The sequence below is a fragment of the Lontra canadensis genome, unplaced genomic scaffold (genome assembly GCF_010015895.1).
Source record: "Lontra canadensis isolate GAN:19392208 unplaced genomic scaffold, GSC_riverotter_1.0 scaffold135, whole genome shotgun sequence".
Classification (NCBI taxonomy): Eukaryota; Metazoa; Chordata; class Mammalia; order Carnivora; family Mustelidae; genus Lontra; species Lontra canadensis.
This window is the reverse complement of record NW_022631129.1, coordinates 760,773-788,463: the sequence shown is the minus strand read 5'-3', so window position 1 is coordinate 788,463 and position 27,691 is coordinate 760,773. Positions and strand designations below refer to the sequence as shown.

The 27,691-nt window shown below is 40.9% G+C and overlaps 1 protein-coding gene across 3 annotated transcripts in view; it reads right to left on the bottom strand.

Moving 5' to 3' along the window:
• The window catches only part of OCA2 (OCA2 melanosomal transmembrane protein), a 481,635-nt gene that overhangs the window by 363,762 nt on the left and 90,182 nt on the right, over positions 1-27,691 (bottom strand). For all 3 annotated transcript variants that reach the window (XM_032843099.1, XM_032843101.1, XM_032843102.1), the window contains 5 exons: positions 23,553-23,610; positions 21,693-21,765; positions 13,358-13,518; positions 11,509-11,591; positions 10,124-10,277 (listed from right to left, as the gene is read on the bottom strand). In XM_032843099.1, the coding sequence (XP_032698990.1) occupies positions 10,124-10,277; positions 11,509-11,591; positions 13,358-13,518; positions 21,693-21,765; positions 23,553-23,610 (529 nt within the window). The remainder of the gene's footprint in view (positions 1-10,123; positions 10,278-11,508; positions 11,592-13,357; positions 13,519-21,692; positions 21,766-23,552; positions 23,611-27,691) is intronic.

The following is a 27,691-nucleotide window of genomic DNA, read 5'->3' as shown; positions in this document are numbered from 1 at the left end:
GGCTCGATCCCAGGACCCTGGGATCATGACGTGAGCTGAAGGGAGAAGCTTTAACCCACTGAGCCACCCAGGTGCCCCCAGCATCCTTTCTCAATAAAAACTCTCTGCAGTGTAAGGAAAGAGAGACCATACCTCAAAATAATAAAAGCCATATATGAAAGACTCACAGCAAATATCATTCTCAATGGGGAAAAACTGAGAGCTTTTCCCCTAAGCTTAGGAAAATGAAATGGATGTCCACTCTTACCACTGTTGTTTACCATAGTACTGGAAATTATACATCAGCAATCAGACAACAAAAGGAAATAAAAGACATCCGAATCACCAAAGAAGTCAAACTTTCACTCTTCACAGAGGACATGATATTTTTTATAGAAAACCCAAAATACTCCATCCAAAAATTGCTAGAACTCATACAGGATTTCAGCAAATTGGCAGGATATAAAATCAATGCACAGAATTCATTGCATTTCTATACACTAACAATGAAACAGGAAAAAAAAAGGAAATCAAGGAATTGACCCAGTATACAATTGCACCAAAACCCATAAGATACCTAGGCATAAATATAACCAAAAAGGTAAAGGATCTGTGCCCTGAAAACAATAGAACACTTCTGAAGGAAATTGAGGAAGACACAAAGAAATGGAAAAAATTCCATGCTTGTGGGTTGGTAGAACAAACCTTGTTAAAATGTCTATGCTACCCAGAGCAATCTACACATTCAATGCAATCCCTATCAAAATACCCCTGGTATTTTTCACAGACCTGGAACAAACAATCCTAAAATTTGCATGGAACCACGGAAGAACTATCCCCCCCCCCCCCAAATAGCCAAAGGAATGTTGAAAAAGAAAACTAGAGCTGGTAGCTTCCCAATTCCAAACTTTAAGCTGTATAACAAAGCTGTAATCATAAGGACAGTAGGGTACTGGCACAAAAACAGACACATAGATTAGTGGAACAGAATAGAAACCCCAGAAATGGACCCTTAACTCTAGAGCCAACTAATCTTCAACAAGGCAGGAAAGAACATTTGATGGAAAAAAGAGAACCTCTTCAACAAATGGTGTTGGGAAAATTGGACAGCCACATGCAGCAGAATGATGATGGACCATTTTCTTACACCATACACAAAAATAAACTTAAAGTGGATGAAAAATGTAAATGTGAGACAGGAATCCATCAAAATCTTAGAAGAGAACACAAGGAGTAACGTCTTTGACCTCAGCCACAGCAACTTCTTTCTAGACACATCTCCAAAGACAAGGGAAACAAAAGCAAAAATGAACTATTGGAACTTCAAGATAGAAGTTTTTGCACAGCAAGGGAAATAGCCAAAAAAAAAACTAAAAAGCTCCACAAATAAATGAAACCATATTTGTGAAGCATAAGAAATAACACGGAGGACAGGGGGAGATGAAGAAGAGAAGGGAGTTGGGGGAAATTGGAGGGGGAGACAAACCATGAGACACTATGGACTCTGAAAAACAATCTGAGGGTTTTGGAGGGGTGGGTGGAGGGAAGTTGGGTGAGCCTGGTGGTGGGTATTATGGAGGGTATGTATTGCATGGAGCACTGGGTGTGGTACATAAACAATGAATTCTGGAACACTGAAAAGAAATTTAAAAAATAAATAAAAATTAAAAAAAAAACTAAAAGGCATCCTATGGAATGGGAGAAAATATTTGCAAACGACCTATAAAAGACTAGTACCCAAAATCTATAAAGAACTTATCAAAAAAAAAAAAGAACTTATCAAACTCAACACAGAAAAAAACAAATAATCCAGTCAAGAAATGAACAGAAGACATGAACATACCTTTCTCCAAAGGAGACATACAAATGGCCAACAGAGAGATGACTGGGTGCCTCAGTTGGTTAAGTGTCTGTCTTAGGCTCAGGTCATGATCCCTGGTTCAGGCTCCTTGCTCAAAAGGGACTCTGCTTTTCCCTCTGCCCCTCCCCTGCTCATTCTCATTCTCTTTCTTTCTCTCTTTCTCTTTCCTGAATAACTTATATTCTCTCATTCTCTCTGTCAAATAAACAAATAAAATCTTAAAAAAAAAAAAGTCCAACAGACCCATGAAAAAATGCACCACACCACTCTGCATCAGGAAAATACAAATCAAAACCACAATGAGTATCTCATTGTGTATCCTCTCACACCAGTCAGTATTGCTAAAATTAATAAGTCAGGAAAAAACAGATGTTGGTGAGGATGCAGAGAAAGGGGAACCCTTTTACACTGTTGGTGGGAATGAAAGCTGGTGCAGCCACTCTGGAAGACAGTATGGAGGTTCCTCAAAAAGTTGAAAGTAGAGCTACTTTATGACCCAGAAATTGCACTACTATTTACCACAAAGATACAGATGTAGTGATCCAAAACGGCACATGCACCCCAATGTTTATGACAGCAATGTCCACAATAGCCAAACTATGGAAAGAGCCCAAATGTCCATCGAAAGATAAATGGAGAAAGAAGAAGCAATGTATATAGACAATGGACTATTAATTAGCTGTCAAAAAAGAATGAAATCTTGCCATTTGCAATGATGTGGATAGAGCTAGAGGGAATTATGCTAAGCAAAATAAGTCAGAGAAAAACAAGTATGAAATGATTTCACTCACACATGGAATTTAAGAAATAAAACAGATGATCTCATGGGAAGGGATGGAAAAGTACAATAAGAGAAAAATAGAGAGGGAAACAAACCATAAGAGACTCTTAACTATAGGGAACATAGTGAGGGTTGCTAGAGGGGAGGTGGGAGGAGAAAAGGGGTAATTAGTTGATGAGCATTAAGGAGGGCACTTGAAGTAGTGAGCATTGGGTGTTAAATGCAACTGATGAATGACTAAATTCTAGCTCTGAAACAAATGATATAGTATATGTTAACTGAATTTTCAGAAATTATTAAAAAGAATCTAAGGGTATCCTTAATGAGCCATATCAATGAATTAATTTTCTGGTTTCTTCTCAACAGTTTGCTTTTTGTTTCTGTCAGTGTAGAAGCCATGTTGAACTGACTTCTCTTCAGGACTTTTATTACCTTTAACATGGCAGCTGAGAGGGAGGGAAAAATTTTTTCTGAATGGTTATTAATACAGCTATTGACTTGGGATGGGCAAGATGGCAAAGAAGTAAGAGATCCTGTTTCAACCAGTCCCCTAAAGTGAGCTAAATATCTACCAGAACACTCTGAACACCCATGAAATCAGCCTGAGATGTAAAAGATTATACACTTCTGGATCTCTATGGGGGCAGAAGATCATCAGTGGAGAGATAAAGCAGAGTGGGAATGCTCAAACTGATATCAGAGGATAAACAGAAGGGGGAGGGAGCCACCAGAAGCAACGCATTGGAAAGTAATACCCCAATATGAAAGTGCCCTGTGATTGGGGACCAGCATTAACTTGGAGTCTGATTAAAAGCACTCAAAAAGAGCAAAAGATCTTAAGGGGTAACTGGTGGAATCAGGTGGTCATGGGTATGGGCCTAAGCCCATGGTCCCAGGATGGTCACCATCAACAACTACCCATGCCAGAGAGAGTCCAGCAGGGCCTCCTGTCTGTGGTCCCTGAGCCCGTGGCTTTCCACTGCTTGCACCACTGCTCGGGCTGGGTGCACTCTCACTTGTGCCTGAAAGAGCCCAATGTGGGCACCGGCCAGCAGTCTCTAGGCCTGCAGCATTCCATGACCTGCGTGACTGTGGGGTCTTAATGCACCCAGCTTGCACCTGAGAGAAACCAGCACGGAATCTGGTCAGGGACCCTAGGCCCATACCTTCTGCTACCTGCACAGCTGTCAGGTGTGAGTGCACCCAGCATTGGCCTGGACACCAGACAGCAGTCCCCACAATGGCAGCCAATGGAATTGCTCCCACCCCGACCAAAATTGCTTGGGCTTTAGTAGCATAGGGGTGCAGAGACAAGTGGGGCCTTGAGTGACCACTGGGACGGTGGCTGGGTGTGTGCACCACCTGTGGGAGTTTGCAGTGTTCAATGGAATTTGCAGAGGGGGAGTCTGTGTGTTCTGGACCACACAGAAGGGAGCACACTGAGGCTTCTCTCTGAGGTGGAGGTCTGGGTGCAGACAGTTTATTTTCCACTAAATTCCCAAAAAGCCACAAAAAGCCGCCAAAGAACAAAAACCTCCAAAGAAACAAAAGCCTGAAAAACTGGCTTCCACAAAGTCCAGCCCCTTGATAGGGGGCAGAACAACTCATCCCAAGCAAGACTGACTGAAAAACAATGTGGCACACCCCTCCCCCAGAAGACAAACCAAATGAACAAGAAGACAACCACCACAGGGTCTCCATAAAACTGTAAATCCCAACATCAAGGGAAAACAATATATTAAGCTCCTGGTATTGCCCTAAAACCTGTATATTTCATAGATACGACTTCTCTTTCTTTCTTCCTTCCTTTCTTCCTTTCTTTCTTTCTCTTTTTTTCTTTCTCTTTCTTTCTTTAAATTTGATCTCATGATTCTTGTTCTTTTAATTTTCTTAACCTACTTACCATTACAAATAGAGGCTTTAATACTTTTAACTTTTTAACTTGACCTTTTTTATACATATACCTGTTTCTTTTTCTTTCTTTCTTTTTTTAATATACATATAGATATAAGCTTCAAGGTAATACTTTTCCTCTATTCAATACTACCCCTATATACAAACCAGTTTTAATTTCCCTATATCTCTGGAAAGTTGAGTCCTTTAGATAACAAGATACAAAGTCTAAAGATAACAAGATACACCCAGGAAGGACCAAAATAACCTTCCTCACCCACATCAAGGGTTTATAACCAACCTCCCATCTAATTCTTCTGTCATTGTTTCTGTGTATTTGTTTTTGTTCTGTACTATATTAATCTTATTCTTGGGGTTCATTTTGGCTAGTTTTTTTTATCTTTTACTTTTGATGGTCTTTTTGATCATTTTTTATTATGTACTTCATAAATCTTACTTCTGGGGCTCATTTTGACTGGGTTTTCTTTTTTCTCTTTCTCTCTCTTTTTTTCTTTTATCTTTATTTTTGGTAGTCACTTCCAATTGCTCTGAAACTTTCCAGGGTGCACCTTGCCTGGATCGTAGTTGATATATTCAGTTGTACATCCCCTCAACCACCTCACCAAAATGACTAGGAGGAGGAACACCAAACAGAGGAAAAATTCAGAGACTGTGCCCTCTGCCACAGAACTATTAGATATGGACATAAATGGTATATTGGAAAGGGAATTTAGGGTAATAATTATCCAGGCAATGGCTAGGTTGGAGAAGACCATTAGTGACAACATAGAATCTCTAAGGGCAGAAGTGAAGGATGATCTGGTTTAAAATGATCTGGTTAAAAAATCTTAAGTTAAAAATGCTATAAAGGAGATCCAATCTAATTTAAATACTCTAACAGCTAGGGTAACTGAGGCAGAAGATAGAATTAGTGATCTAGAAGACAAACTGATAGAAAAGAAGCATCAGGAGGAGGCCTGGAACAAACAGCTTAGAAGCCATGAAAAAAGAATTAGGGAAATAAATGATACTATGAAAAGTTTCAACGTCAGAATTATTGGGATCCCTGAGGGGGTGGATAGAGAAGACTAGAAGATATAGTTGAACAAATTCTGGATGAAAATTTCCCCAACCTGGGAAATGAAATAAGTGTTCCTGTCCTAGGAGCAGAAAGGACACCCCCCCCCAAGATCAACAAGTCTAGAAAGACATCCAGACACTTAATTGTGAAATTCACGAATCATAATTTTAGACAGGAAGTCTGAAGGGAGATGAGGGGAAGAGATTGCTTATGTACAGAGGGAGGACCATCAGAATAACATCAGACCTGTCCAGAGAAACCCTGCAAGCCAGAAAGGGCTGGCAAGACATATTCAGGGCACTAAATGAGAAGAACATGCAGCCAAGAATACATTATGCAGCAAGGTTGACATTCAAAATGGATGGAGAGATAAAGCTTCCAAGACCAGCAAGGTTTAAAAGAGCATGTGACCACCAAGCCAGCACTACAAGAAACAGTAAGGAGGGGTTCTATAAAAGAAGAAAGAACCCAAGAGTGACATAGAACAGAAATTTACAGAGACAATCTATAGAAACAAGGACTTCCTGGGCAATATGATGTCAATAAAAACTTATCTTTCAATAATCACTCTCAATGTGAATGGCTTAAATGCTCCCATAAAACAGCACAGGGTTGCAGACTGAATAAAACGACAAGAACTATCCATGTCCTGTCTACAGGAGACACATTTGGAACCTAAAGCTACATCCAGAATGAAAATGAAGGGATGGAGAAGCATCTTAAATGCCAATGAGCCTCAAAAGAAAGCTGGGTTAGTGATTGTCAAATCAGATAAATTAGATTTTAAGCTAAAGATTGTAGTCAGAGATACAGAAGGACATTACATCATTCTTCAAGGGTCTATCCACAAGAAGATCTTACGATTATAAATATTTATGCCTCCAATATGGAAGCAACCACCTATAAAAGCCAATTGTAACCAAAATAGTCATATTGATATGAATACATTAATTCTAGGTGATCTTAACACATCATTCTCAATAATAGATCATCCAAGCAGAAAATCAATAAAGAAACAAGAGCTTTGAATGACACTTTGGACCAGATGGACCTCATAGATATATACAACAGAATACTCATTCTTCTCAAGTACACAGGGAACTTTCTCCAGAATAGACCACATACTGGGTCACATATCAGGTCTCAACCAATACCAAAGATTGCGATTATTCCCTGCATATTCTCTAATCATAATTCTTTGAAACTGGAACTCAACCACAAGAGAAAGTTTGAAAGAAATTTAAAAACTTGGAAGCTAAAGACCATCATGCTTAAGAATGTTTGGATCAACCAGGAAATCAAAGAAGAACTTCAACAATTCATGGAAACCAATGGGAATGAAGACATTGGTCCAAAACCTATGGAATACAGCAAAGGTGGTCCAAGGGGGAAATACATAGTCATCTAAGCCTCGCTCAAAAAAAAAAATGAAAAAAACAGAATACAGCAGTTCTCTTTACACCTTAAAGAACTGTAAAACCAACAACAAATTAAGCCAACCCCACACACGGGAAGGGAAATAATCAAGATTAGAGCAGAGACCAATGAGATAGAGATACAGTAGAGCACATCAACGAAACTAGAAGCTGGTTCAGGAAAGAATCAATAAGATCAATAAACCACTAGCCAAACTAATCCAAAACAAAAGAGAAAGGACCTAAATTAATAAATTATGAATGAAAAGGGAGAGATCACAACTAACACCAAGGAAATAGAAACAATCGTCAGAAATTATTATCAACAGTTATATGCCAATAAGTTAAGCAACCTAAAAGAAATGGATGCATTCCTGGAAACCTATAAACTTCCAAGACTGAAACAGGAAGAAACTGACAACGTGAATAGACCAATATCTAATAACGAGATTGAAGCAGTGATCAAAAATCTCCCAAAAAACAAGAGCCCAGGACCTGAGAGATTCCCTGGAGAAATCTACCAAACATTATTTCTTTAAAGAAGAAATAATGTTTATTCTCCTGAAGCTGTTTCAAAAAAATCAGAAAGAGAAGGAAAACTTCCAGACTCTTTTTATGAAGCCAGCATTACCCTGTCCCCAAACCAGGCAAACACCCCATCAAAAAGGAGAATTTCAGACCCATATCCCTGATGAATATGGATGCCAAGATTCTCAACAAGATCCTATCTAATAGGATCCAACAGCACATTAAAAAGATTATCCACCATGACCAGGTGGGATTTATCCATGGGATGCAAGGGTGGTTCAACATTCACAAATCAATCAGTGTGACAGAACAAATCAATAAGAGAAGAGAGAAGAACCACATGGTCCTTTCAATTGATGCAGAAAAAGCATTTGACAAAATACAGCATTCATTCCTGATTAAAATACTTTAATATATAGGGATAGAGGGAACATTCCTCAACTTCATCAAATCTATCTATGAAAAACCCACAGCAAATATCATTCTCCATGGGGAAAAGCTGACAACTTTCCCATTGAGATCAGGAACATGACAAGGATTCCCACTCTCCCACTCTTGTTCAAAATAGTACTAGAAATCCTAGCAACAGCAATCAGACAACGAAAAGAAATAAAAGGTATTCAAATTGGCAAAGAAGAAGTCAAACTCTCTCTCTTCGCAGATGACATGATACTTTATATGGAAAAACCCAAAAGACTCCACCCTCAAACTACTAGAACTCATACAGCAATTCAGTAATGTGGCAGGACCCAAAATCAATTTCCCGAAATCAGTTGCTTTCTTACACACTAGCAATGAAAATATAGAAAGCGAAATTAGAGAATTGATTCCATTTACTATAGCACCAAGAACTGTAAGATATCTGGGAATAAATCTAACCAAAGAGGTAAAGGATCTGTACTTGAGGAAATAAAGAACACTCATGAAAGAAATTGAAGAAGACACAAAAAGATGGAAAAGCATTCCATGCTAATGGATCGGAAGAATAAACATTATTGAAATGTCTATGCTGACTAGAGCAATCTATACTTTCAATGCCATCCTGATCAAAATTCAATTTTTGGCATTTTTCAAATTGTTGGAACAAACAATCCTAAAATTTGTATGGAACCAGAAAAGACCCCGAATTGCTAAGGAAATGTTGAAAAAGAAAAACAAAGCTGGGGTATCATGTTGCCTGATTTCAAGCTTTACTACAAAGCTGTGATCATCAAGACAGCATGGTACTGGCACAAAAACAGACACAATGACCAGGGGAACAGAGTAGAGAGCCCAGATATGGACTCCGTGTGGTCAAATAATCTTCAACAAAGCAGGAAAAAATATCCAATTGAAGAAAGACAGTCTCTTCAATAAATGGTGCTGGGAAAATTGGACAGCTATGTATAGAAGAATGAAACTCAAACATTCTCTTATACCATACACAAAGATAAACTCAAAATGGATAAAAGACCTCAATGTGAGGGAAGAATCTATCAAAATCCTAGAGGAGAACATAGGCAGTAACCTCTTCGACATTGGCCACAGCAACTTCTTTCAAGACACATCTCCAAAGGCAAAGGAAATAAAAGTGAAAATGAACTTTGGGACTTCATCAAGACCAAAATCTTCTGCACAGCAAAGAAAACACTCGACAAAACAAAGAGGCAACCCACAGAATGGGAGAACATATTTGCTAATGATGCTACAGCCAAAGGGCTGATATCCAAGATCTAGAAAGAACTCCTCAAACTCAACACTCAAAAAACAGATAATCACATCAAAAAAATGGGCAGAAGACATGAACAGACACTTCTCCAAAGAAGACATACAAATGGCTCACAGACACATGAAGAAATGTTCATCATTATTAGCCATCAGAGAGATTCAAATCAAAACCACATTGAGATACCACCTTACACCAGTTAGAATGGCCAAAATTAACAAGACAAGAAACAACAAGTGTTGTAGAGGATGTGGAGTAGGAGAACCCTCTTACACTGTTGGTGGGAATGCCAGTTGGTGCAGCTACTTTGGAATATAGTGTGGAGATTCCTCAAAAAATTAAAAATAGAGCTACCCTATAACCCTGCAATTGCACTACTGGGTATTTACCCCCAAAGATACAAATGTAGTGATTCCAATGTTTATAGCATTATTAACTCATTAGCTGAGTTGATAAACATAAAAGATAATAATCCCTCCCTCCATGTGGCCTAAGTGGCCTGTAATATACACAATCCTATGAAGCAAATAGGAGGCATTTTAATATGCATTTCAGAGAGATTCAACACTTACATCCTCAGCATCACACTTCAAGTGAACAGCAGAGTGAGAGTGAGAAAATCACGTACATATTCAGTTTTCTCAAGTAACTTTTACTGGGGCCTGCTAAAACTCATCTTGCATGAGCCAGTTGCCAAGATTGAGTGAATATTCCAGTACAGATCAATTCCTACCTAGAATGATGGAAATCTTCCTTTTTAGGAAAGATGTCATTGCAGTGTGATTAAGAAGCAGAACTGAGCCCATCCAGAGCACCTGTATGTTGAAAGACACTTACCTGTGAGCACAAATAAATCTTAGAGAGCTGGCATGAAAGTTACCTCAAATATAATCAGCATGTAGACCCCAGCAAGGATGACCACAGCAATGGTCACTTGTGCTTCTATGCTTGCACGGAGGTACTGATGAGACATCAAAAGAGGAATGGTCTGTGTGTGCTGGAGGGAGGCTCGAATGCTGATAGAAACAGTATCTCTGCAGAATGAAGCAAAGATATTACCACTAGTAAGGGAAACCACACTCTAGTGGACAATTAGTGCTTGCTTCCTTGGTGTCCTCCCCAACACAAGTCATCCATGGCCATAACCAGAGCCCAAACTGACCTCACAGTGATTTAGCCCAATGTCTGACCTGGCAGATGAGGAGATCTGAGTGCATGTGAGCAGTGTAAGATGCAGGCACAGCCTCCCTATGGCCAGATCCATTTGACATAGGCCCCTCAGCCCTCATCTGGCAGTGTCTGCCTTGTGGCAGGTGCCATTCCAACAACAGGGAGGAAGGACTTTCAGATTGGTTCTAGCCATTTAATTTTCTCTCTTCTCATTACACACTGACTGCTTTACTTGCTAACAAATAGAATAGCCAACATTCTCACATGTGGGAGATTCAAAAAAGGGTCATGTGCAACTTGAGAACACGTAGACAGGTTGTCACAGATGGTGGGGAAAATTTCCCAGAACAAGAAGCATCTAAGTAATCAACAGTATGTGGCATGGTGAAACTAAAATACTTTTCTTAAAGTTTAGTCAGTAACTATTCTGAGCTGAACCGTGTCCCCAAAATATAGATGTTGACACCCTAACCCTCAAAACTTCAGAATGTGACTATATTTGGAAAGAGAGTCTTTATAGTTAAAATGAGGTAACTAATGTGGTCCTTAATTAGTACAGCTAGTGTCCTTACAAGAAAGGATTGGGACACACACACACACACACACACAGAGGTCCACAGAAAAACACGGAAAGAAGCAGCCAAGGAGAGAGTACTTGAAGAGAAAAATCCTGCTGAATCCTTGAGGAAATAAATTTCTACTATTTAAGTCATACACTCTGTGGTATTTGTTATGGCAGGCATAGCAAACTCATAAAGACATAATATAGAGGGGAATTAAAGAAAGAGAAAGAATCCTAAAATTTCCTGGAATTCCGCATTGTGGAGTTTCATAATATTAATGAAATTAAAGCATCAGCTATGAAATACCATTTGCTTCAAAATGGACCCTGCAATCAATCCTCATTTCCTGACGCTCATGGCTAGGATGTCCTCCTACATCCTTCATGTTTATAGTCTATACAGTTAAAGCATTCCACCCAAACCACATAACTGATCTATTTCTGTCAAAACTGGAGTCCCACGGGTCAAATATTTTAAGTGAAAATGTCCAGAGGAGACCTTCTCCCAAGATCCTTGATCACCTGAGACCCACCTGCTCAGTATCTCAAAGATCCTGCTCACCACCAAGCGCTCACTTCTTCTTGGATTTAAAAATACTGTCCAATTCTGAGTGACCTGTAAAAGTTGAAATGTAATATCAGAGTAAGGCTTTGAACTTGAACCATCACCTGGGATTCAGTGCTATTCAGTGTAGATGTTAGTTGAGAATAAGAAAAGAAGAAAAAGAGGAACTTTGTACACAGCTCCCATATCCCTGACACTAGCAATTCCAAGCTGTGCAGAACTGGAAATTTACACAACATAGAGGGCTTTAAGGAAAAAAAAAAGAATACAGAAGTACAAATACAGAATTAGTATAAAAGGTACAAAGTTATAGAACTAACTCTGATTTATTATGATAAAAAGATATCACTGTACTTTATATGAGACTTGGGATCTTCTGAGCCCATTGAGGCAATTCATAAGAAATGCATGCTTAGCATTGCTTTTTGCTTGCAAACTGGAGGCATAAAACTCTCCATACCCATGTCATAAGAGCCCAGGGCAGGTAGGACCCAAGGATGAAGCTTCCTTTGCTGCAAGCAAACCCAACTCACATGTTCCTGTCCTAAGCAGGGCAGTGGAGAAACCAGCTGAGGGGGGCCAGATATGAGCAGAGAGGGAAGGGCTACCTGGGGTAGCCAAAGGGCCAGGGAAACTTCAACAGGAGGACAGGAGCTTTGCTGCTCACAAATCATAAAGTAAATGAAAATAGGAACTCTGAAATTGGTCAAAGCATAAATGAGAGTCCATACGTTCTCTCAAAACACTTCAGTATTTATAAAGAGTATATCAGAAAAAAATCTATGAATGTTCTTCGTGTTTCTGAGCTGGATTTGTGTGTGAGCACTAGAGCAGAGTAGAGCCCCATGGACAGGCAGCTATGTCAGCAGGCTGCAAAGAGTCCCATCTTCCTCCACACAAGGCCCACAGACAGAGCAGGCAGATGTATGCCCACTTTGCCTTTACCAAAAAGGCCTTGCCAGCTGGTTGTACACTGCACATGAGGAAGTGAAGTTTACATCCTAAGACCATGGCCAAGGCAACCAGTTTAGAACACTGGTACTGCACAGACCATCACCCATGAAATGGCACCCTCATTCATAATGAGGCCTTTGCTCTGTGGACCCTGCTTTGCATGGCAGGAAAATGAAAGTGCAGTAACCCATCGGATTCTTCATTTTGGATGACATAGTATTGTGCACCAGCAGGATTTCCTTTATTGATTATAATAGGGAAAACCCACGAACTTCGCAAACGAGTCACCATGATAATCCTGAGAAGTCATCAAGGCCAGGACATGGGGTACAGTTGAGGATACACACAGAGGGCCCAGGACTTGTCTAGGCTCTGGGTCATGGTGACAACACCACTGTTGGCTCTCCTTGCCGTCAAAGGACAGGAGCTAAGGTTTTTTGTCTAGGAGATACTAGGCACAAGAGCCTACCACTTTAGAAACAGAAGCTTTGGGAAACTATGCAAGTCTAGCCAGGGGTTTCCAAACCCAAGGGAACTATGATGTTGAAGTACCTACTATACCAAGGGGTGAAGCCCAGGTTTAATTGTGCTTTAACAACAAAAAACTACTTTCAAATATAGAATGTTTCCCCCCAGTAAAATCATCTGAATAAAAAAACTTGCAAACCAGATTTTACTGAAAAGTTTTATAATTGTCTTAAACAAAGGAGAAAAGAGTCAAAGACAAAGCAGAAGATAGGGCTTGCCTAATAATGGTGCCATTGCCTCATGGCTTCCCATCAAATCCATTCAAAAGGAAACTCAATTTATAAAGCGATGAAATGAGTTTTTACAATTCCTTTCAAGTAACTTATAAGTGTAACCTGCTGTGGCCGCCGCCTCCTGGAGCCTGGAACATCAGCCTGGGTCACCTCCAGCACGACATGTTCTTCTCTCTCAGTATGACTGGGGCCACCGGCCACCAGGGCCCCTGCCAAATCCACCTGGAGCAATGTGGAGTCCATATGGCTGGAGAGGTTCAAAGCTGAGGCAAAGTCAAGGTGAACTACAGAGCAAGGAAGAGAGGCCTGAAGTCCCCTCACCACCCACACAGTGAGCACCCTCCTTAGAAGATGCACAGAGAAATACCTATCCAGGCTGTTTCCTCCAACTGTACTGCAGCCCTTGAGCACTCCTTATCTCCTTGCACCTCACTCCTGACATGGAGTTGGTTTTGCAATGTCTGACCACATGTGTTTCAAATCCTCTGTTTTAACCTCTAAGTGGTATCCCCCATCCTACCATGATCTCTGCTTCCACTCCTTGCAGCCAGCATAGAACTTCTCCCCAAGTTTCTGGACCCACCGTGAGCTAGTAGACAGGATGGCTGCATGAATGAGCAAATACACTGACCCACATCCGTGTCCAAATCCTTAGGTGCCAGGTCTCTAGTTTTAGAATGAGAAATCACAAAGAGAATTGAAAATAAGAATTCCAAAGTCATCTAAATAAGTGACATGCATTGCAGTGAAAGGAGAGAAATTTCTTCAAAGCAAGTGAAGGGCTCTTGATCAGGGAAAAATTATGAGATAAAGAGGGTTTCCCCCCACAAAATATAATTCCATGGCACTTAAGCCCTGTTGTAGTCTTCCCCTTAACACCAACATCCTGCATTTGGGTGTTGCACAAAAGTAGGAGCCTGTGCTACCCAGCCCTTCTCTCTCTGGTCTGGGCAAACTCTTGCCTCTGGTTCTGGGGGTCATGACATGGACTCTACACAGCAACTAGCCCAGTCATTTTGATCCAGAACCAAAAACTGTTGTAGGTGGAAAAATGAATCTCGAAATAGTCCATGCTTTGTATGAGGTCTCAAAAGTCTTAACAGCACCTCACTGGTTGTAGGAGGATTCAGTAGCCAATTCCTTTACTCTTCCTTAAAAACCTAAAAGAAGGGGCACCTGGGTGGCTCAGTGGGTTAAAGCCTCTGCCTTCAGCTCAGGTCCTGATCTCAGGGACCTGGGATTGAGCCCTGCATCTGGCTCTCTGCTCAGCAGGGAGCCTGCTTCCTCCTCTCTCTGCCTGCCTCTCTACCTACTTGTGATCTCTGTCTTTGTCAAATAAATAAATAAAATCTTTAAAAAAAAAAAAAACTAAAAGAAACAGGCAGTTTATGGAAGAGACTTAGGGAAAAGGCAGAATCTCGCTGTTGCCAGAGCATACGCAAGATTTACTTTGACTATCAAGGGCCAGTGAATGGTTAATCTTTTTTCATTATCTATCTCCTCTAGCAAAATGTACTGGCTTAAAAAACCAATTGTACAGAAGAAATCCTGGTTTTAAAAAAAAAAAAAAAAAGGTGTTTTATCAGCATGTTGTCCATATGAGAGCCCAGAATGAGCAGGGGTCTCCAGCACTTTGTCGGAAAGCGTCTCCACACACTTATGCTGCTACTTGGGTTCCATCAAGGACAAATGGAAAACAGAAGTCATGCAAGGCAGGATGTACCAAGAAAAGGCCCAAAAAAGAGAGTGCTGCTTCTGCGAAAATTCCTCGTGTTCCAGTCTTTCCCCAGGGCAAACACAAGATACATGGTGGGGAGAAAAATTTCAGTTCAGAAAAGAGTCTAGGGACCTTGCAGAAACTCAGGAGATGGAACAGCACCACCTAGAGGCTAATATTGGAAAAGCAGAGGCTTCACCTTCAGATATTTTTTTTTTCTTTTTTTTTAAGATTTTATTTGTTTACCTGACAGAGAGAGATCACAAGTAGGCAGAGAGGCAGGCAGAGAGAGAGAGAAGGAAGCAGCCTCCCTGCTGAGCAGAGTCCGATATGGGGCTCGATCCCAGGACCCTGGGATCACGACCCCAGCCAAAGGCAGAGGCTTTAACCCACTGAGCCACCCAGGCATCCCCTCACCTTCAGATTTAATGAATATTTGTGGAGCATTTATTGTGTTCCAAAAAATAAATGAATAAAACAAGACCTCTGTCCTGGGGGCCAGGGGGCATCTCATGCCCTGTTAGGGAGACAACCATGTAACAAAGCACCCTATGATTAACCAACCAAATGGAGTACATACAAAATCACATAGACACAGGACAACATGTACTTGCATCATTCCTTTTTTCTGTCTTTCTACATGCCCACCATGCACTTAGGATTCAAAGCCCACTAGGGTGCGCTGGTGTCAGCTGTGACTTCAGATCCTAGCAAACAGGAACCTCTCTAACTGAGCCTCAACCTCAGAGGCAGCTTCAATCCTGGCTTTCCCCCATGTTGAAATATCTGCCATGTTCCTAACATATAGTCCTCTGCCTTTGCCTCAAATGCCTTCACCAAATCTGAAGAACTTCTACCATTTTTTGAGTTCTCACTCAAGCTTCCCTCCCCTTAAATCTTCCCTTGTCATCCTTGATTCCAGCAGATCTTCTGGCCTTCTCCAGTGTTCCTATGTAGATTGGGCTCATGCCATACTACAGTTTGTTTTAGACTTCTCTCCCCAAATGGTCTCACTCCTCAAGAGGAATAACTGTACCTTATTCATTTCGTTACTTCTCCAGAAACTAATGTAGTTCTCACCACATTAGATGCCCCCACAAATACTTGTTTCACCAATACCCTGCCGGATGGGGGCATGAAGAAGTCAGAGAGGAAGCACCTTCTTCTTCTACCTGCATCAAAGTAGTCTACTGCCTTTACCACTACCTCAATCAAAGCCATCTTTCAAGAGCTAACTTGACATGCCTTCCATGAACTTTCTTCCCACTGTGTGAGCTCCCTAGACACCATTCCTTTGAGTTCTTACTTAATCATCTTCCTGTTGTATCTCTAATGAGTGTGACCATTGACTCTTCTCTGGCTGTCCCAGTGTGGGCAGCTGTTTTGGTGGCCTCTGAGTGGTGGGGAGAAAAACAAATGAGTAAAGCACTTCTGAACAACAGGCAATGTGCTGCTATTGGTCATGGAACAAATCCACAAGAGCCTGAAAAGGGGCCTTCATTTCCACCTAGACTGTAGAGTCCTTTTGGGCTTATGCTTAAGTTTTCTACAGAGCCTGTGTTATGCCAGGTTCAGTTAACACTGGCCAGGACTCCTCCTGGACCAAACTTAAGTCCTCTGAGCCCTCTTCTTGATTAATGTTCAACCTTGGCCTGGTGAGCCCAGTTTATCAAGAATCCCTTCACTTTTTTTTTTTTTTTTTTTTGAGAATGCCTTCACTTTTTGAAGAATGCCTTCACTATCCCCAGCCAAGTTCCCTTTGGTAATTTTCCATCCTCCCCCTCACCCTTCTGTAGATTTCCTGTTGTATTTGAAGTTGAGTTCAGTCTCTTCCCTATTGCAATAGCCTTGAGTAAAGTCTTCCTTACCTGTTTAACTGATATAATTTTTCTTCGACACAACTTTTGCTTATTTGAATGGAGGTAAGAGTCTGTTTCCTTTAGACCCAACTTCTTGATAAAAATGGGAGCAATGTCATCTGATAAAGTATGAAACTTTTAAGATTGATCAATTCACAAAAATAGTCTACCTAGTGCTAATATATTTTCTCCAACATCTGGGACCAGATGGATGAAAGATCGCCCTTACTTTCTAGAGTGGTGTTGGCCAATAGAATTTTTTCTGTGGTGATAGAAATGTTTTTTATCTGTGCTGTCTGATATGATAGCCACTAATCACATGTGGCTATTAAGCACTTGAAATGTGACTGGTGTGAATGAGGAAGTGAAACTTTAATGTTATTTACTTTATTAATACAAATTTAAATTTTAACAGCCACAGGTGACTAGTGGCTATCATATTGGACAACATAATTATAAGCTTACTACCTAAGGAGCTTAGGATGTAAGAAAGAAAGAACAGAAGGGAACAAAATCCTTTGTTTTCTTTTTACACTTTTAAAACCCAGGGCTACTATGAAGACTGTGATGGAAAAATGAACCGTATGTCAAGAAACAAAGAAAAAGATTGAAAGGGAGGGAGGGCAGAAAAAGGGAAAGAAGGGAGGAAAAGAGGAAGCCTAATTACCCTGCTTATATATAACCTGGATTGCTGACCATTATTCACCTGTCTAATGACCTAAGAGACTTGAACAGTTCTCCCCATAATAAGCACAGAGAACAATTCAGAGACAAAGAACTTCAGGTGTCTGCAATCACAGCCATTTCCTTTCATAAATCTTCTAAAAAAAAAACACACACACACACACATAATTACTGAGGTGACAAAGCCCAACTATTCCAAAGAAAACATCACAGGGGAAAAGGTAGCTTTGTTATTCTCCAGTTAAAGGATAGTGAGGCTTTCTCCAAAAGCACTTCCCACCAAAACACACACCCCTGGTATCTGGCCAAAAGTCAAGAAGGAAGAACTGTGGAGCTCTTCACCCATGAGGACAACAATGAGAACACTGCTACTGGCCTTTCAAAACCAGACCTGAATCCATTCTTGCCCCAGACCTGCACAATAACATCCCTTTGCTGAGAATCACCTTCAGAGGTCCAAACTCTGGTCCAAACTCTGTCCCCACCTTCGATACCAGCAGCAGTTGGCTCTCTGGGGACATCTTAGGGACACCTCTGACCTCTGATCTCACCTTTCACAAACCCCCACAACATGTTCTCAGCCTAGGGTCCTAAGAGAGGGTCTGTGAGCTTCCAGAAATGTACAGAAAATCTACTGATACCAATGTATGTTTTCTAAGGAGCCCATGGAAGCTTAAATCAGCCTTAATAATGGTAAATGATTGACAGAGAGTCTCTCTTTGGCCAAAACTTTAGTTATGTTCCTTTGAACTCTCTTCTCTAAGACTAAGCCCTGACTTTGGGGCTTCTGCATTCATCTCTGTGTGGTCCAGTTTTAGCAAGAATCCTGCTAAGTTAATTTAGTCAGAATCTTCATTCTCCATATCTAATCACAGTCAATATCCAGTCAGGTTCTATCCCCCAGGTGATGTCTGGTAACTCTGCCTGCCTTCAGCAAGAATCCTGTGAAGTCAGTTTGGCCAGAATCTCCTCTTATCCATGATGTTTCCTCTTACTAGTTTTTCACCCACTGCCTCCCCACCCTGCTCCTTGGCTTTAAAATCCCACTTTTTAAGCTCATTCTCTCTCCCACTGCAAGACCTCACTGCTGTGGTCTCTACAGATATCACTAAGTTCCTGGTGACTTGCCATCTTTAACAAGTGTCCCAGAACACTTTTTTTTTTTCTCTTTAACAGAACCACAGACATATAAGAACCACTCTGCAGCACCCTACCATCTCACAACAGCTCTCGCCATCTCTTCCACTTCTCTTTCTCTCTTTAACGAAGTACACACATAGCTCAGAGAACAGGAGAGAAACTGCCCAGTTACTCTTGCTGATGAGAAAAACCATTTGTCTGCCGGCCACTAGGATGGGCTTGGGTTCATTCAAGTTCAGGAAAGGGCATGTGTACTTGGGCTGCTCTAGAGGTAACACTGTGCACAAAGCTGTGGAGGTAAAGTGACACAGTACAGTTCTTGGTGGATTGAATAGAGGACTCTCATTTGTCGTTATCTGAATTTATCCTGTTATTATCCTTACTTGTTATGCTTACTTAGAATTTCTGCTGACTGATAAGCTTCATACAGGAGTAGCTACAGTACACCAGCAACCTATAAATATTTCCCCTTCCCTGTCTGGTTCTCACTGAAGACTGTTTCTGCATAGGATCCCTCCAAGTTCTTGGCTCAGCCTGGACAGTAGGTTATGATCACTTACAGTGAGGTCACATGAACTGAAGGCAGGATCCATCTCCTGGGGACATCATGAAGCCAGGCCTCCACACTGACACTTGCTTTGAGAAGTCCCCAGGGGAAACTGAGGAAAGCAGGAGGACGTCTTATTGTTTTTAACCCATGGAGATGATATGGAGGTAAGGGATGGGAAATGAAGTTCATTAAAATCACAGCTCTCTCTAGTTCTCTCAGAGGGAGACACATCTTCATCTAAAACTGAGAAACAATTTTAAAGTGGTGAAGCATATACCAAGATTTTAGCAAGCTCTCAGATAGACATCAGAGCTACCCTGTCCTGAGAGCAGGTACAGATAAGCGCTCTCACTCACTTAAGGGCAGGGATGCACCATGCACTGCCCACCAGAGCCATCTCATGAGCCCACCTGAAGGCCTTGAGAGCCAGGTCTTTCTGGAATGTTGCTGGTACCCTGTGTGTGGAAAGTGGCTCAGCTGAGTGAGAGGATGTCCTAAGAAGACACAGGGGGAACTCCCCCAAAAGAACCAGAGGAAATAAAAATATGCAAAAGACTACTGACGACTGCAAGGAAAACTACCCAATTTTCTAAAATTTCAGTTCACCCAAGCTTATCAGTTGAAGATACTAAAGAAAAAAAAATCTGTGAATGATTTAATTCCTTTTTAAAAGGCGATAATCAGGAAAAAAGTGAATAATCAGAAATACTTGAGCTAGACACAACTGTCTCCTTTTCTCCCTCCTCTTCTCCAAGCCTTCTCCTCCATTTGCTTCCTCTTCCTCCCTACTCCTTTCTCCTCCACGTCCTCCTCTCTTTCCTAGCTTGCTTTCCAAAATGCTTCTTCTCCCAGGACTGGGAGCTTTAGGGACTTTCATGCGTGATTATCCTCATCCAAATATCTATTCAAGAGACTCTCTGGGCTCTGGACTTTCAGTTTCAGCTGGTATAACTTGAGAGCTAGAAACACACCACTCCTATTCTCACAACCTGAAAAGGCTGGACAGATGTTAAATTAATGACTTGTTCTGTCAAGAATGAGGTTGCATCATAAACATCTAACTTGAAATCTAGATTGAGACAGGTAACTGCAGGGAAGAATAAGGCCAAGTGTTTGCTTCCCTGAGACAGGTGCTACCAACACACAGAGAAGCAAGCAAGATTAAATCAGAAATTTTTTTTTAAACTGCTCATTGCCAAGTGTGGGCTAGTGTGATAGTAGAGAGACCTTGGGAGCCACAGAACTGGGGTGTCCACATTCCGTTATAATAGGCTTTTGCTCCTGGAATCCGAGCAGGTACTTACAAAGAAGGTGGAGAAATTGAGGAGACTCATGAAAAAGCCTTAATTTGCTGGGGAAACATATCAAATCTGGTAGCCTAGGACACAGTGGAACTCCAACACCTGGGAGTGGTGGGGAAGAGGAAAAAGTAGTTCTCCCCTGTGGGAGGAGTAAGAATAGTGCACAACTTGGCAGACAGCAGGAGAAGCCAAGCAATTCCAAGTGTCTGGGATGCTAGAGGTTACCATGGCAACCACACACTGCAACACTGTCGACCTCTGACTAGATTTACACAGACCCCCAACCAAAACCCACAGTGCTATGGAATGAATGTTTATGTCACCCACAATATTCACATGTTGAAGGCTGGCCCCCTAGTGTGACTATATTTGGAGATGGGGCCTCTAAGAAAGTAATTAAGGTTCAGTGAAGTCATAGGGTGGGGTCCTGATCTGAGAGGATTTTGTCCTTATAAGAACGGCCATTAGAGAATGCTCTCTCCACATACATACACACACACACACACACACACACACACACTGAGGAAAGGCCTTGTGAGGGCATGGCAAGAAAGGCAGCCATCTGCAATCAAAAAGAGAGTTCTCACCAGAAATCCAACTGGCCAGTACCTTGACTTTGGATGTCCAGCCTCCAGCACTGTAAGCAATGTCTGTTAACCCCCAGGTTATGGCAGTCCGAGCTAACACACTCAATATCTACTATCCTATACAACACATCTAGCTTTTAGTGACAAGCAACGAGCCCTATAAAAAGGCAGGAGAAAACACAGTATGAAGAAATCAAGCAATCACCATGCCCAAATGACACAGCCAAGGAAAAGAAGCAATGAACTTAAAAATAGGTCAGTAGAAACTACCAACACTGAAATGTGAAAGGAAGTGGGGATGGGGTACAAAACAGTATGAAAGAGCCCAGGGGAGCCAAGCTGTAACTGGAATGTGCCACTTGGCTATCATCTCCCCAGGGGAACCTCACCACCAACCACCCAAAATAGTCTCACTAGTGCTCCCCTCCCTTTCTCTTCTGGACTCATCTTTCATCAAATGTCCTGAAGGAACAAAATAGGCATGGGAAGATCAGTGATCACCTACACTGGGACCTTCAGCAACAGTTGTAATGGTTCTCTAGTGTCTCTTTGTGAATCTCAGCCATGGGCAACTATCCATCTCAGTATAGACTGGATACAGTAGCTTTGCAGGGGTGACACAGCCAACAACTGCCAGAACTTTCCTTGATCTGGATACAGGCTGAATAAAATCTGTAACAATCAGAAACACTTAATGATAAATTTGTGCCAGGAGAACATTAGGATTTAAATAATTTTGACAAAAGTTAAAAATACAGGAATAATAATGGTGTTGACTGATGTATTGAACATTCACCAGCTCACTCTAAAGTTTTTCTTAAATATTAAGAGATAAAATTCTGATTCATTATATTATTCTCTACTACAATGGGTCTTGATTATTGATATTTGTTGATTTTAAGGATTAACCACTCAGCCACAAAATTAAATCATCAGAGGAAGGTAAACATGGTTTTCCCATACTGGAGAAAAGGGGATACAACCCATGTGATGGTTAAAGTATATGTTTGTGGAATTTGCAGAGCACCTTATACCTCATCAGAAAGTACACTGATGTAGCTATGACAGATTATAGAAGTTTAAAACAAATTCCTCAAATCACCAAAACTTGAAATCCCAGAAGAAGGCTGAAGACTAGACACAGAGCAGAGGTCAATCCTCAGGAGATCAGGGACGACCTGGCCCACCCTGACCTTCTCCGTGGAAATCCCAGTGTGCCACCTACTGGGCCCTAGTAAGCCGCCAGAGCTTCAGAACCACACAATTGTGTGAACTGGTAGCCAAAAAAATAAAAGCATGAAGTTTTCAGAGATCCATGTATTTGTTTCTTATTTCATGCATAATTTCCTTTCTCTGGGCCACTGCTCCCTTCCCTTGTGGGTTTTTAAAGGGTTGCAGGTATTGACTTCATGAACCACCCTCACTGCTCAAGAGGTAATATTGCTCTTACATTTCACACTGAGAAAGGAGCCTCTTCTCATGCATAATCCTGCACGCACACACACAGAGCCCTGATATTCATGCCTACCTATGCAGATAATGAAAACCAAGTATTCACAACCACATATAGTCATGTGCAGTTTCCAGTCATTCAGGGTTCAGCATGGCCATAACCTCAGGATGCCTGCACAGAAGAGGCACAGCCACACATGTCTTAGAGTCCACAGGGCACAGGCATGAAAACACCACTCACACACCCCATCCTTGCTCACAGTCTCACATGCTGTCAGAGCAGCATGCACCAGCCACTCACTGGAGTCTCCCAACAATGGTGCAGACAAAACTATCTGATGCCAATGCTGTAAATTTGTACACACTCAGCAATAAGACCCCAATCACAGACACAATCTCAAAATGATCACAGACCACAAATGACCCACATGTCCCACACAGGCATGAAGACACACAAACACACAGCAAGCACAGAGAACCTCACATCCATGCATGCACACACAGACACACACAGCCAAGCATGTACACACAAATTTGTACACAAACAGATATGCACACCTGAGCACAAAGAATCTCATACTCATTCATTTGGCAAAATATTGAGCACCTGAAATGTGATTCCCACTAGGGTACATCAGGATACACACCACACAAATGCTGGCAGCAAGACACATTCTTGGGGCCACCCATGATGCTGGGCATGCCCAAGACAAATAAAGACTTCCATTGAATGTGGTTGAAAACAGAATTGGTAAGACGCTTTCAGGTGGAAAGTTAGACCCAAGGATGAAGCTAACTGCCTTCTACAGAGCAAAGCTTCTATTGTATCACAGCAGAGGAGCACTGCTAAGGGGAGGCCTCCCTCAGCAACCCCAGCCCACAATCCCACATGCATTCAGCATCTCCTCCAAAGAAAGGTGTGAGCCCCATACCTTAGGTGCCTTGCTATCTAGCCCAAGGAACCCAGGGGCTCTGCTGACCCAACAGCAGAGCTCTGTGGTACTCACAGAGCACACCACCACAAAGACAAACAGGCTCGCAACTTTCAGCCACCGTACACAGCACCTGCAAGAGAAAAAGAAGGACCCAAGTCACACCAAAGCAGTCATATTTGTATGTGCCCAGACTGCCAAGTTGATAGACACCTTTCTGAAGCTTTGGGTAATATCAATCTCAAAGCACATGTTAGGAATTCTTTCCATAATGTGGTATAAAGGAAGACACTGCTGACCTATAAATGTATGGCCTCATGAAAAGCAGCTTGGTACAGGTTACAGAGGAGAGCAAAGTTAACCTAGGGTGTTTGCACATGTTTCTTGCTGGAGATGCTAAAAATCAAATTTGGTGGCTCTTCACTGGCATTTTGAAAGCTGAATTTCCTGGAAACAAGCCTTATATGGGCTCTCAGATTCATATTTATCAATTGTATTCCCCTAAGTTTTCTGGAAAGTGGGAATATAGATTTGATCATAAATGATGACAGATGATAGATAGATAGATAGATAGATAGATAGATAGATGATAGATAGATAGATAGATAGATAGATGATAGATAGATGATAGATAGAAGATAGAGATTATGATAATATATAAATATAACATATATAAAAACACTGATGGAAATATAATCAAATAATTCAAAAAAGAAATCGGGGTGCTGTCACTGGTTGTACTAGCAGTTTTTTAAGAATTACTTCAGAGATAATTTAACAAGCAGGCCATGTTCTTGGCACACTCTGCAGTCTCCTGATGGTGTCCTGACCTAGTGACCATCTCACTTTTCTTAACTGCAGCTCTCAGAGCCCAGGTAAATCTGAGTCTAGCCAACCCTTTGCAGTCTTTCCAGTCCCACCTCTGCTCATATCACCTCCTCAGATCCCTGGATCCCACCTTCTAATGACACTATCATTGCCCAGCCCTGGGGTGTGCTCTACCACTGGCCGCCCCTCAAGAGCAGGCACTTGGTATCTGTGCTCTGTTCCTGTATGTGGAAGGGTGCTGGTCCACAGCCTGTGCTTGTGTAGAATGTAGAAGGTCTATGTTAGGACATCTTTTTCAGTATCTTTCTAATCGTTTCAAAATGTTAAAGTCTTATTTTGCATTCTCTTAGATTTAATGATTTGATGAATAAGCATTTCACATTTCCAAACTGTGATTCATCAGCTCCAATTTTTTAAATTTAATTTTATTTTTTCAGTGTTCCAAGATTCATTGTTTATGCACCACACCCAGTGCTCCATACAATACATGCCCTCCTTAATACCCACCACCAGTCTCATCTGTTCCCCCCCACCCTTCTCCCCTCCAAAATCCTCAGAATCCACAGGCTCTCATACTTCATCTCCCCCTCCTATTTACCCCAATTCACAATTCACTTTTCCTTTCCTTCTCCTAATATGCTCCATGTTAGTCCTTATGCTCCACAAGTGAAACCATATGATAATTGACTCTCTCTGCTTGTCTTTCTTCACTCAGCATAATTTCCTCCAGTCCCCTCCATGTTGATACAAAAGTTGGGTATTCATCCTTTCTGTGTAATATTACATTGTATATATGGACCATATCTTCTTTATCCACTCATTTGTTGAAGGGCATCTTGGTCCTTTCCACAGTCTGGCAATTGTGGCAATTGCTGTCATGAACATTGGGGTATAGGTGGCCCTTCTTTTCATTACATTTGTATCTTTGGGGTAAATACCAAGTAGTGCAATTGCAGGGTCATAGGGTAGCTCTATTTTTAATTTTTTGAGGAATCTCCACACTGTTTTCCAAAGTGACTGCACCAAATTGCATTCCCACCAACAGTATAAGAGGGTCCCCCTTTCTCCATATCCTCTCCAACACTTGTTGATTATTGTGTGTTAATTTTGGCCATTCTAACTGGTGCAAGGTAGTATCTCAATGTGGTTTTTATTTTAATTTCTCTGATGCAACAGCCCTATTTAAATGGGAATCAAAGCTGGAGGTATCAGAATCCCAGATTTCAAGATATACTACAAAACTACAGTGATCAAAACAATATGGTACTAGCACAAAAACAGATACATAGATTAAAGGGACAGAACAGAGACTCCAGAATAAACCCATGCTTATATGGTCAATTAATCTACAACAAAAGATGCAAGAATATACAATAGGAAAAAAAGCAGTCTCTTCAATATATGGTGCTGGAAAAACTGGACAGCTACATACAGAAGAATAAACCTGGACTACTCTTCTGACACAATACATAAAAATAAGCTCAAAATGGATTAAAGACCTAAATATGAGATGTGAAACCCTAAAACTCCTAGGCAATAATTTCTTTGACATTGGCCATCATAACATTTTTCTAGATATGTTTCCTAAGGCAAGTGAAACAGAAGCCAAAATAAACTACTGGGACTACATCAAACTGAAGACACAATCAACAAAACAAAAGGCAACATACTGAAAGGGAAAAAACATTTGCAAATGATACAACTGATAAAGGCTTAATATCCAAAATATAGGAAAAACTTACATAACTCAACACACACACACATACACACACACATCCAATTTAAAAAATGGGCAGAAGACTTGAATATATGTCCTCCAAAGAGGACATACAGTTGACCAACAGACACAACAAAAGATGTTCAACATCACTCATCATCAGGGAAACACAAATCAAAACCACAATGAGATATCACCTAACCCAGTGGCTAAAATAAAAAAGGGAAGAAGTAAGAAGAGTTGGTAAGGATGTGGAGAAAAAGGAACTTTCATGCACTAATGGTAGAAATGTAAATATGTATAGCCATTGTGGAAAATGGTATGGAGATCCCAAAAAAAAAAATTAAAAATAGAAATACCATATGATCCAGTAATTGCACTACTGGGTATTTACCAAAAGAAAGCAAAAACATTAATTCAGTTTGCTTTACTACCAAAAAAAAAAGCATTAATTCAAAAAGATATATGTACCCTTTTGTTTATTTTAATAATATTTACAATAACCAAGATATGGATGAAGCCCAAGTGTCCGACAAATAAATGGATAAGGAATATGGGGGTGGGGTGTGTGTGTGTGTGTGTTTACATTTACATATAATGAAATATTACTCAGCCATAAAAAAGGACAAGATCTTGCCATCTGTGACAACATGGATGGACTTAGAAGGTATTCTGCTTAGTGAAATAAGTCAAACAGAGAAACACAAATAACAAATGATTTCATTCATATACAGAATCTAAAAAACAAAACAAATGAATAAACAAAGAGAAAGCAGACTGAGACCTATAAATACAGAGAATGACTAATGGTTGCCAGAGGGAGGGAGGTAGAGGGATGGGCAAAATGGGTGAAGAAGAGTGGGAGATACAGTCTTCTAGTTACAGAATGTACAAAACATGGGAATAAAAGGTACAGCGTAGAGAATATAGTCTGGTATTTTAAGAGCATTCCATGGTGACAAATGGTAGTACACTTGAAGACAGCATAACATATACATTTGTTGAAACACTGTGTTGTATATCTGAAATTAATGGAACATTCTATGTCAATTATACTCAAAAATAGTAACAAATAAATGAGAATCAAAATGATACTTCTTTTTTAAAGCATGAGACATTGATTTAGCTATCCTAAACACAAATTTTTTTCTATATAATGGCCATATACAGCAAAGCTGACAACCCAAAATATGTTTTAGAAGCTTCCCAATGACTATACATGGTATGTTTTAAACTGTTAAAAAGAATGACATTAAGTCTTTTAGTTCAGTGGCAAGCTCAATGCAACTATTCCATGAATCCTAGAAGATAAAGCAACTACAGAAAGTAAAGTCCCAAATATACATGGTTTAATTTCTCCATGGTGTGGGACAGTTAAAGTACCTGGCATCTTCTCAAGCTGTGAACCAATCAGTTAAGGCAGGGTGTTAATAGTGTCAGAGCTCACCATCCTGGTGGTCCTTAGGGTCAGATCCCTATTTACACACTTTCACACAATTTACTGAATTTCATAGCAGACTCTGTGGCCAAATATTTGTCACATTTATGCAGGCAGCTGAGACCAGTAATCATGAAAAAACAATGCATGGCTGGGAAACATGTTGGGAAACATAACCTCCATAGTCAAGAAGAGGTGGAGGATATTGAGGTCACATCCCTGCCTACCCAG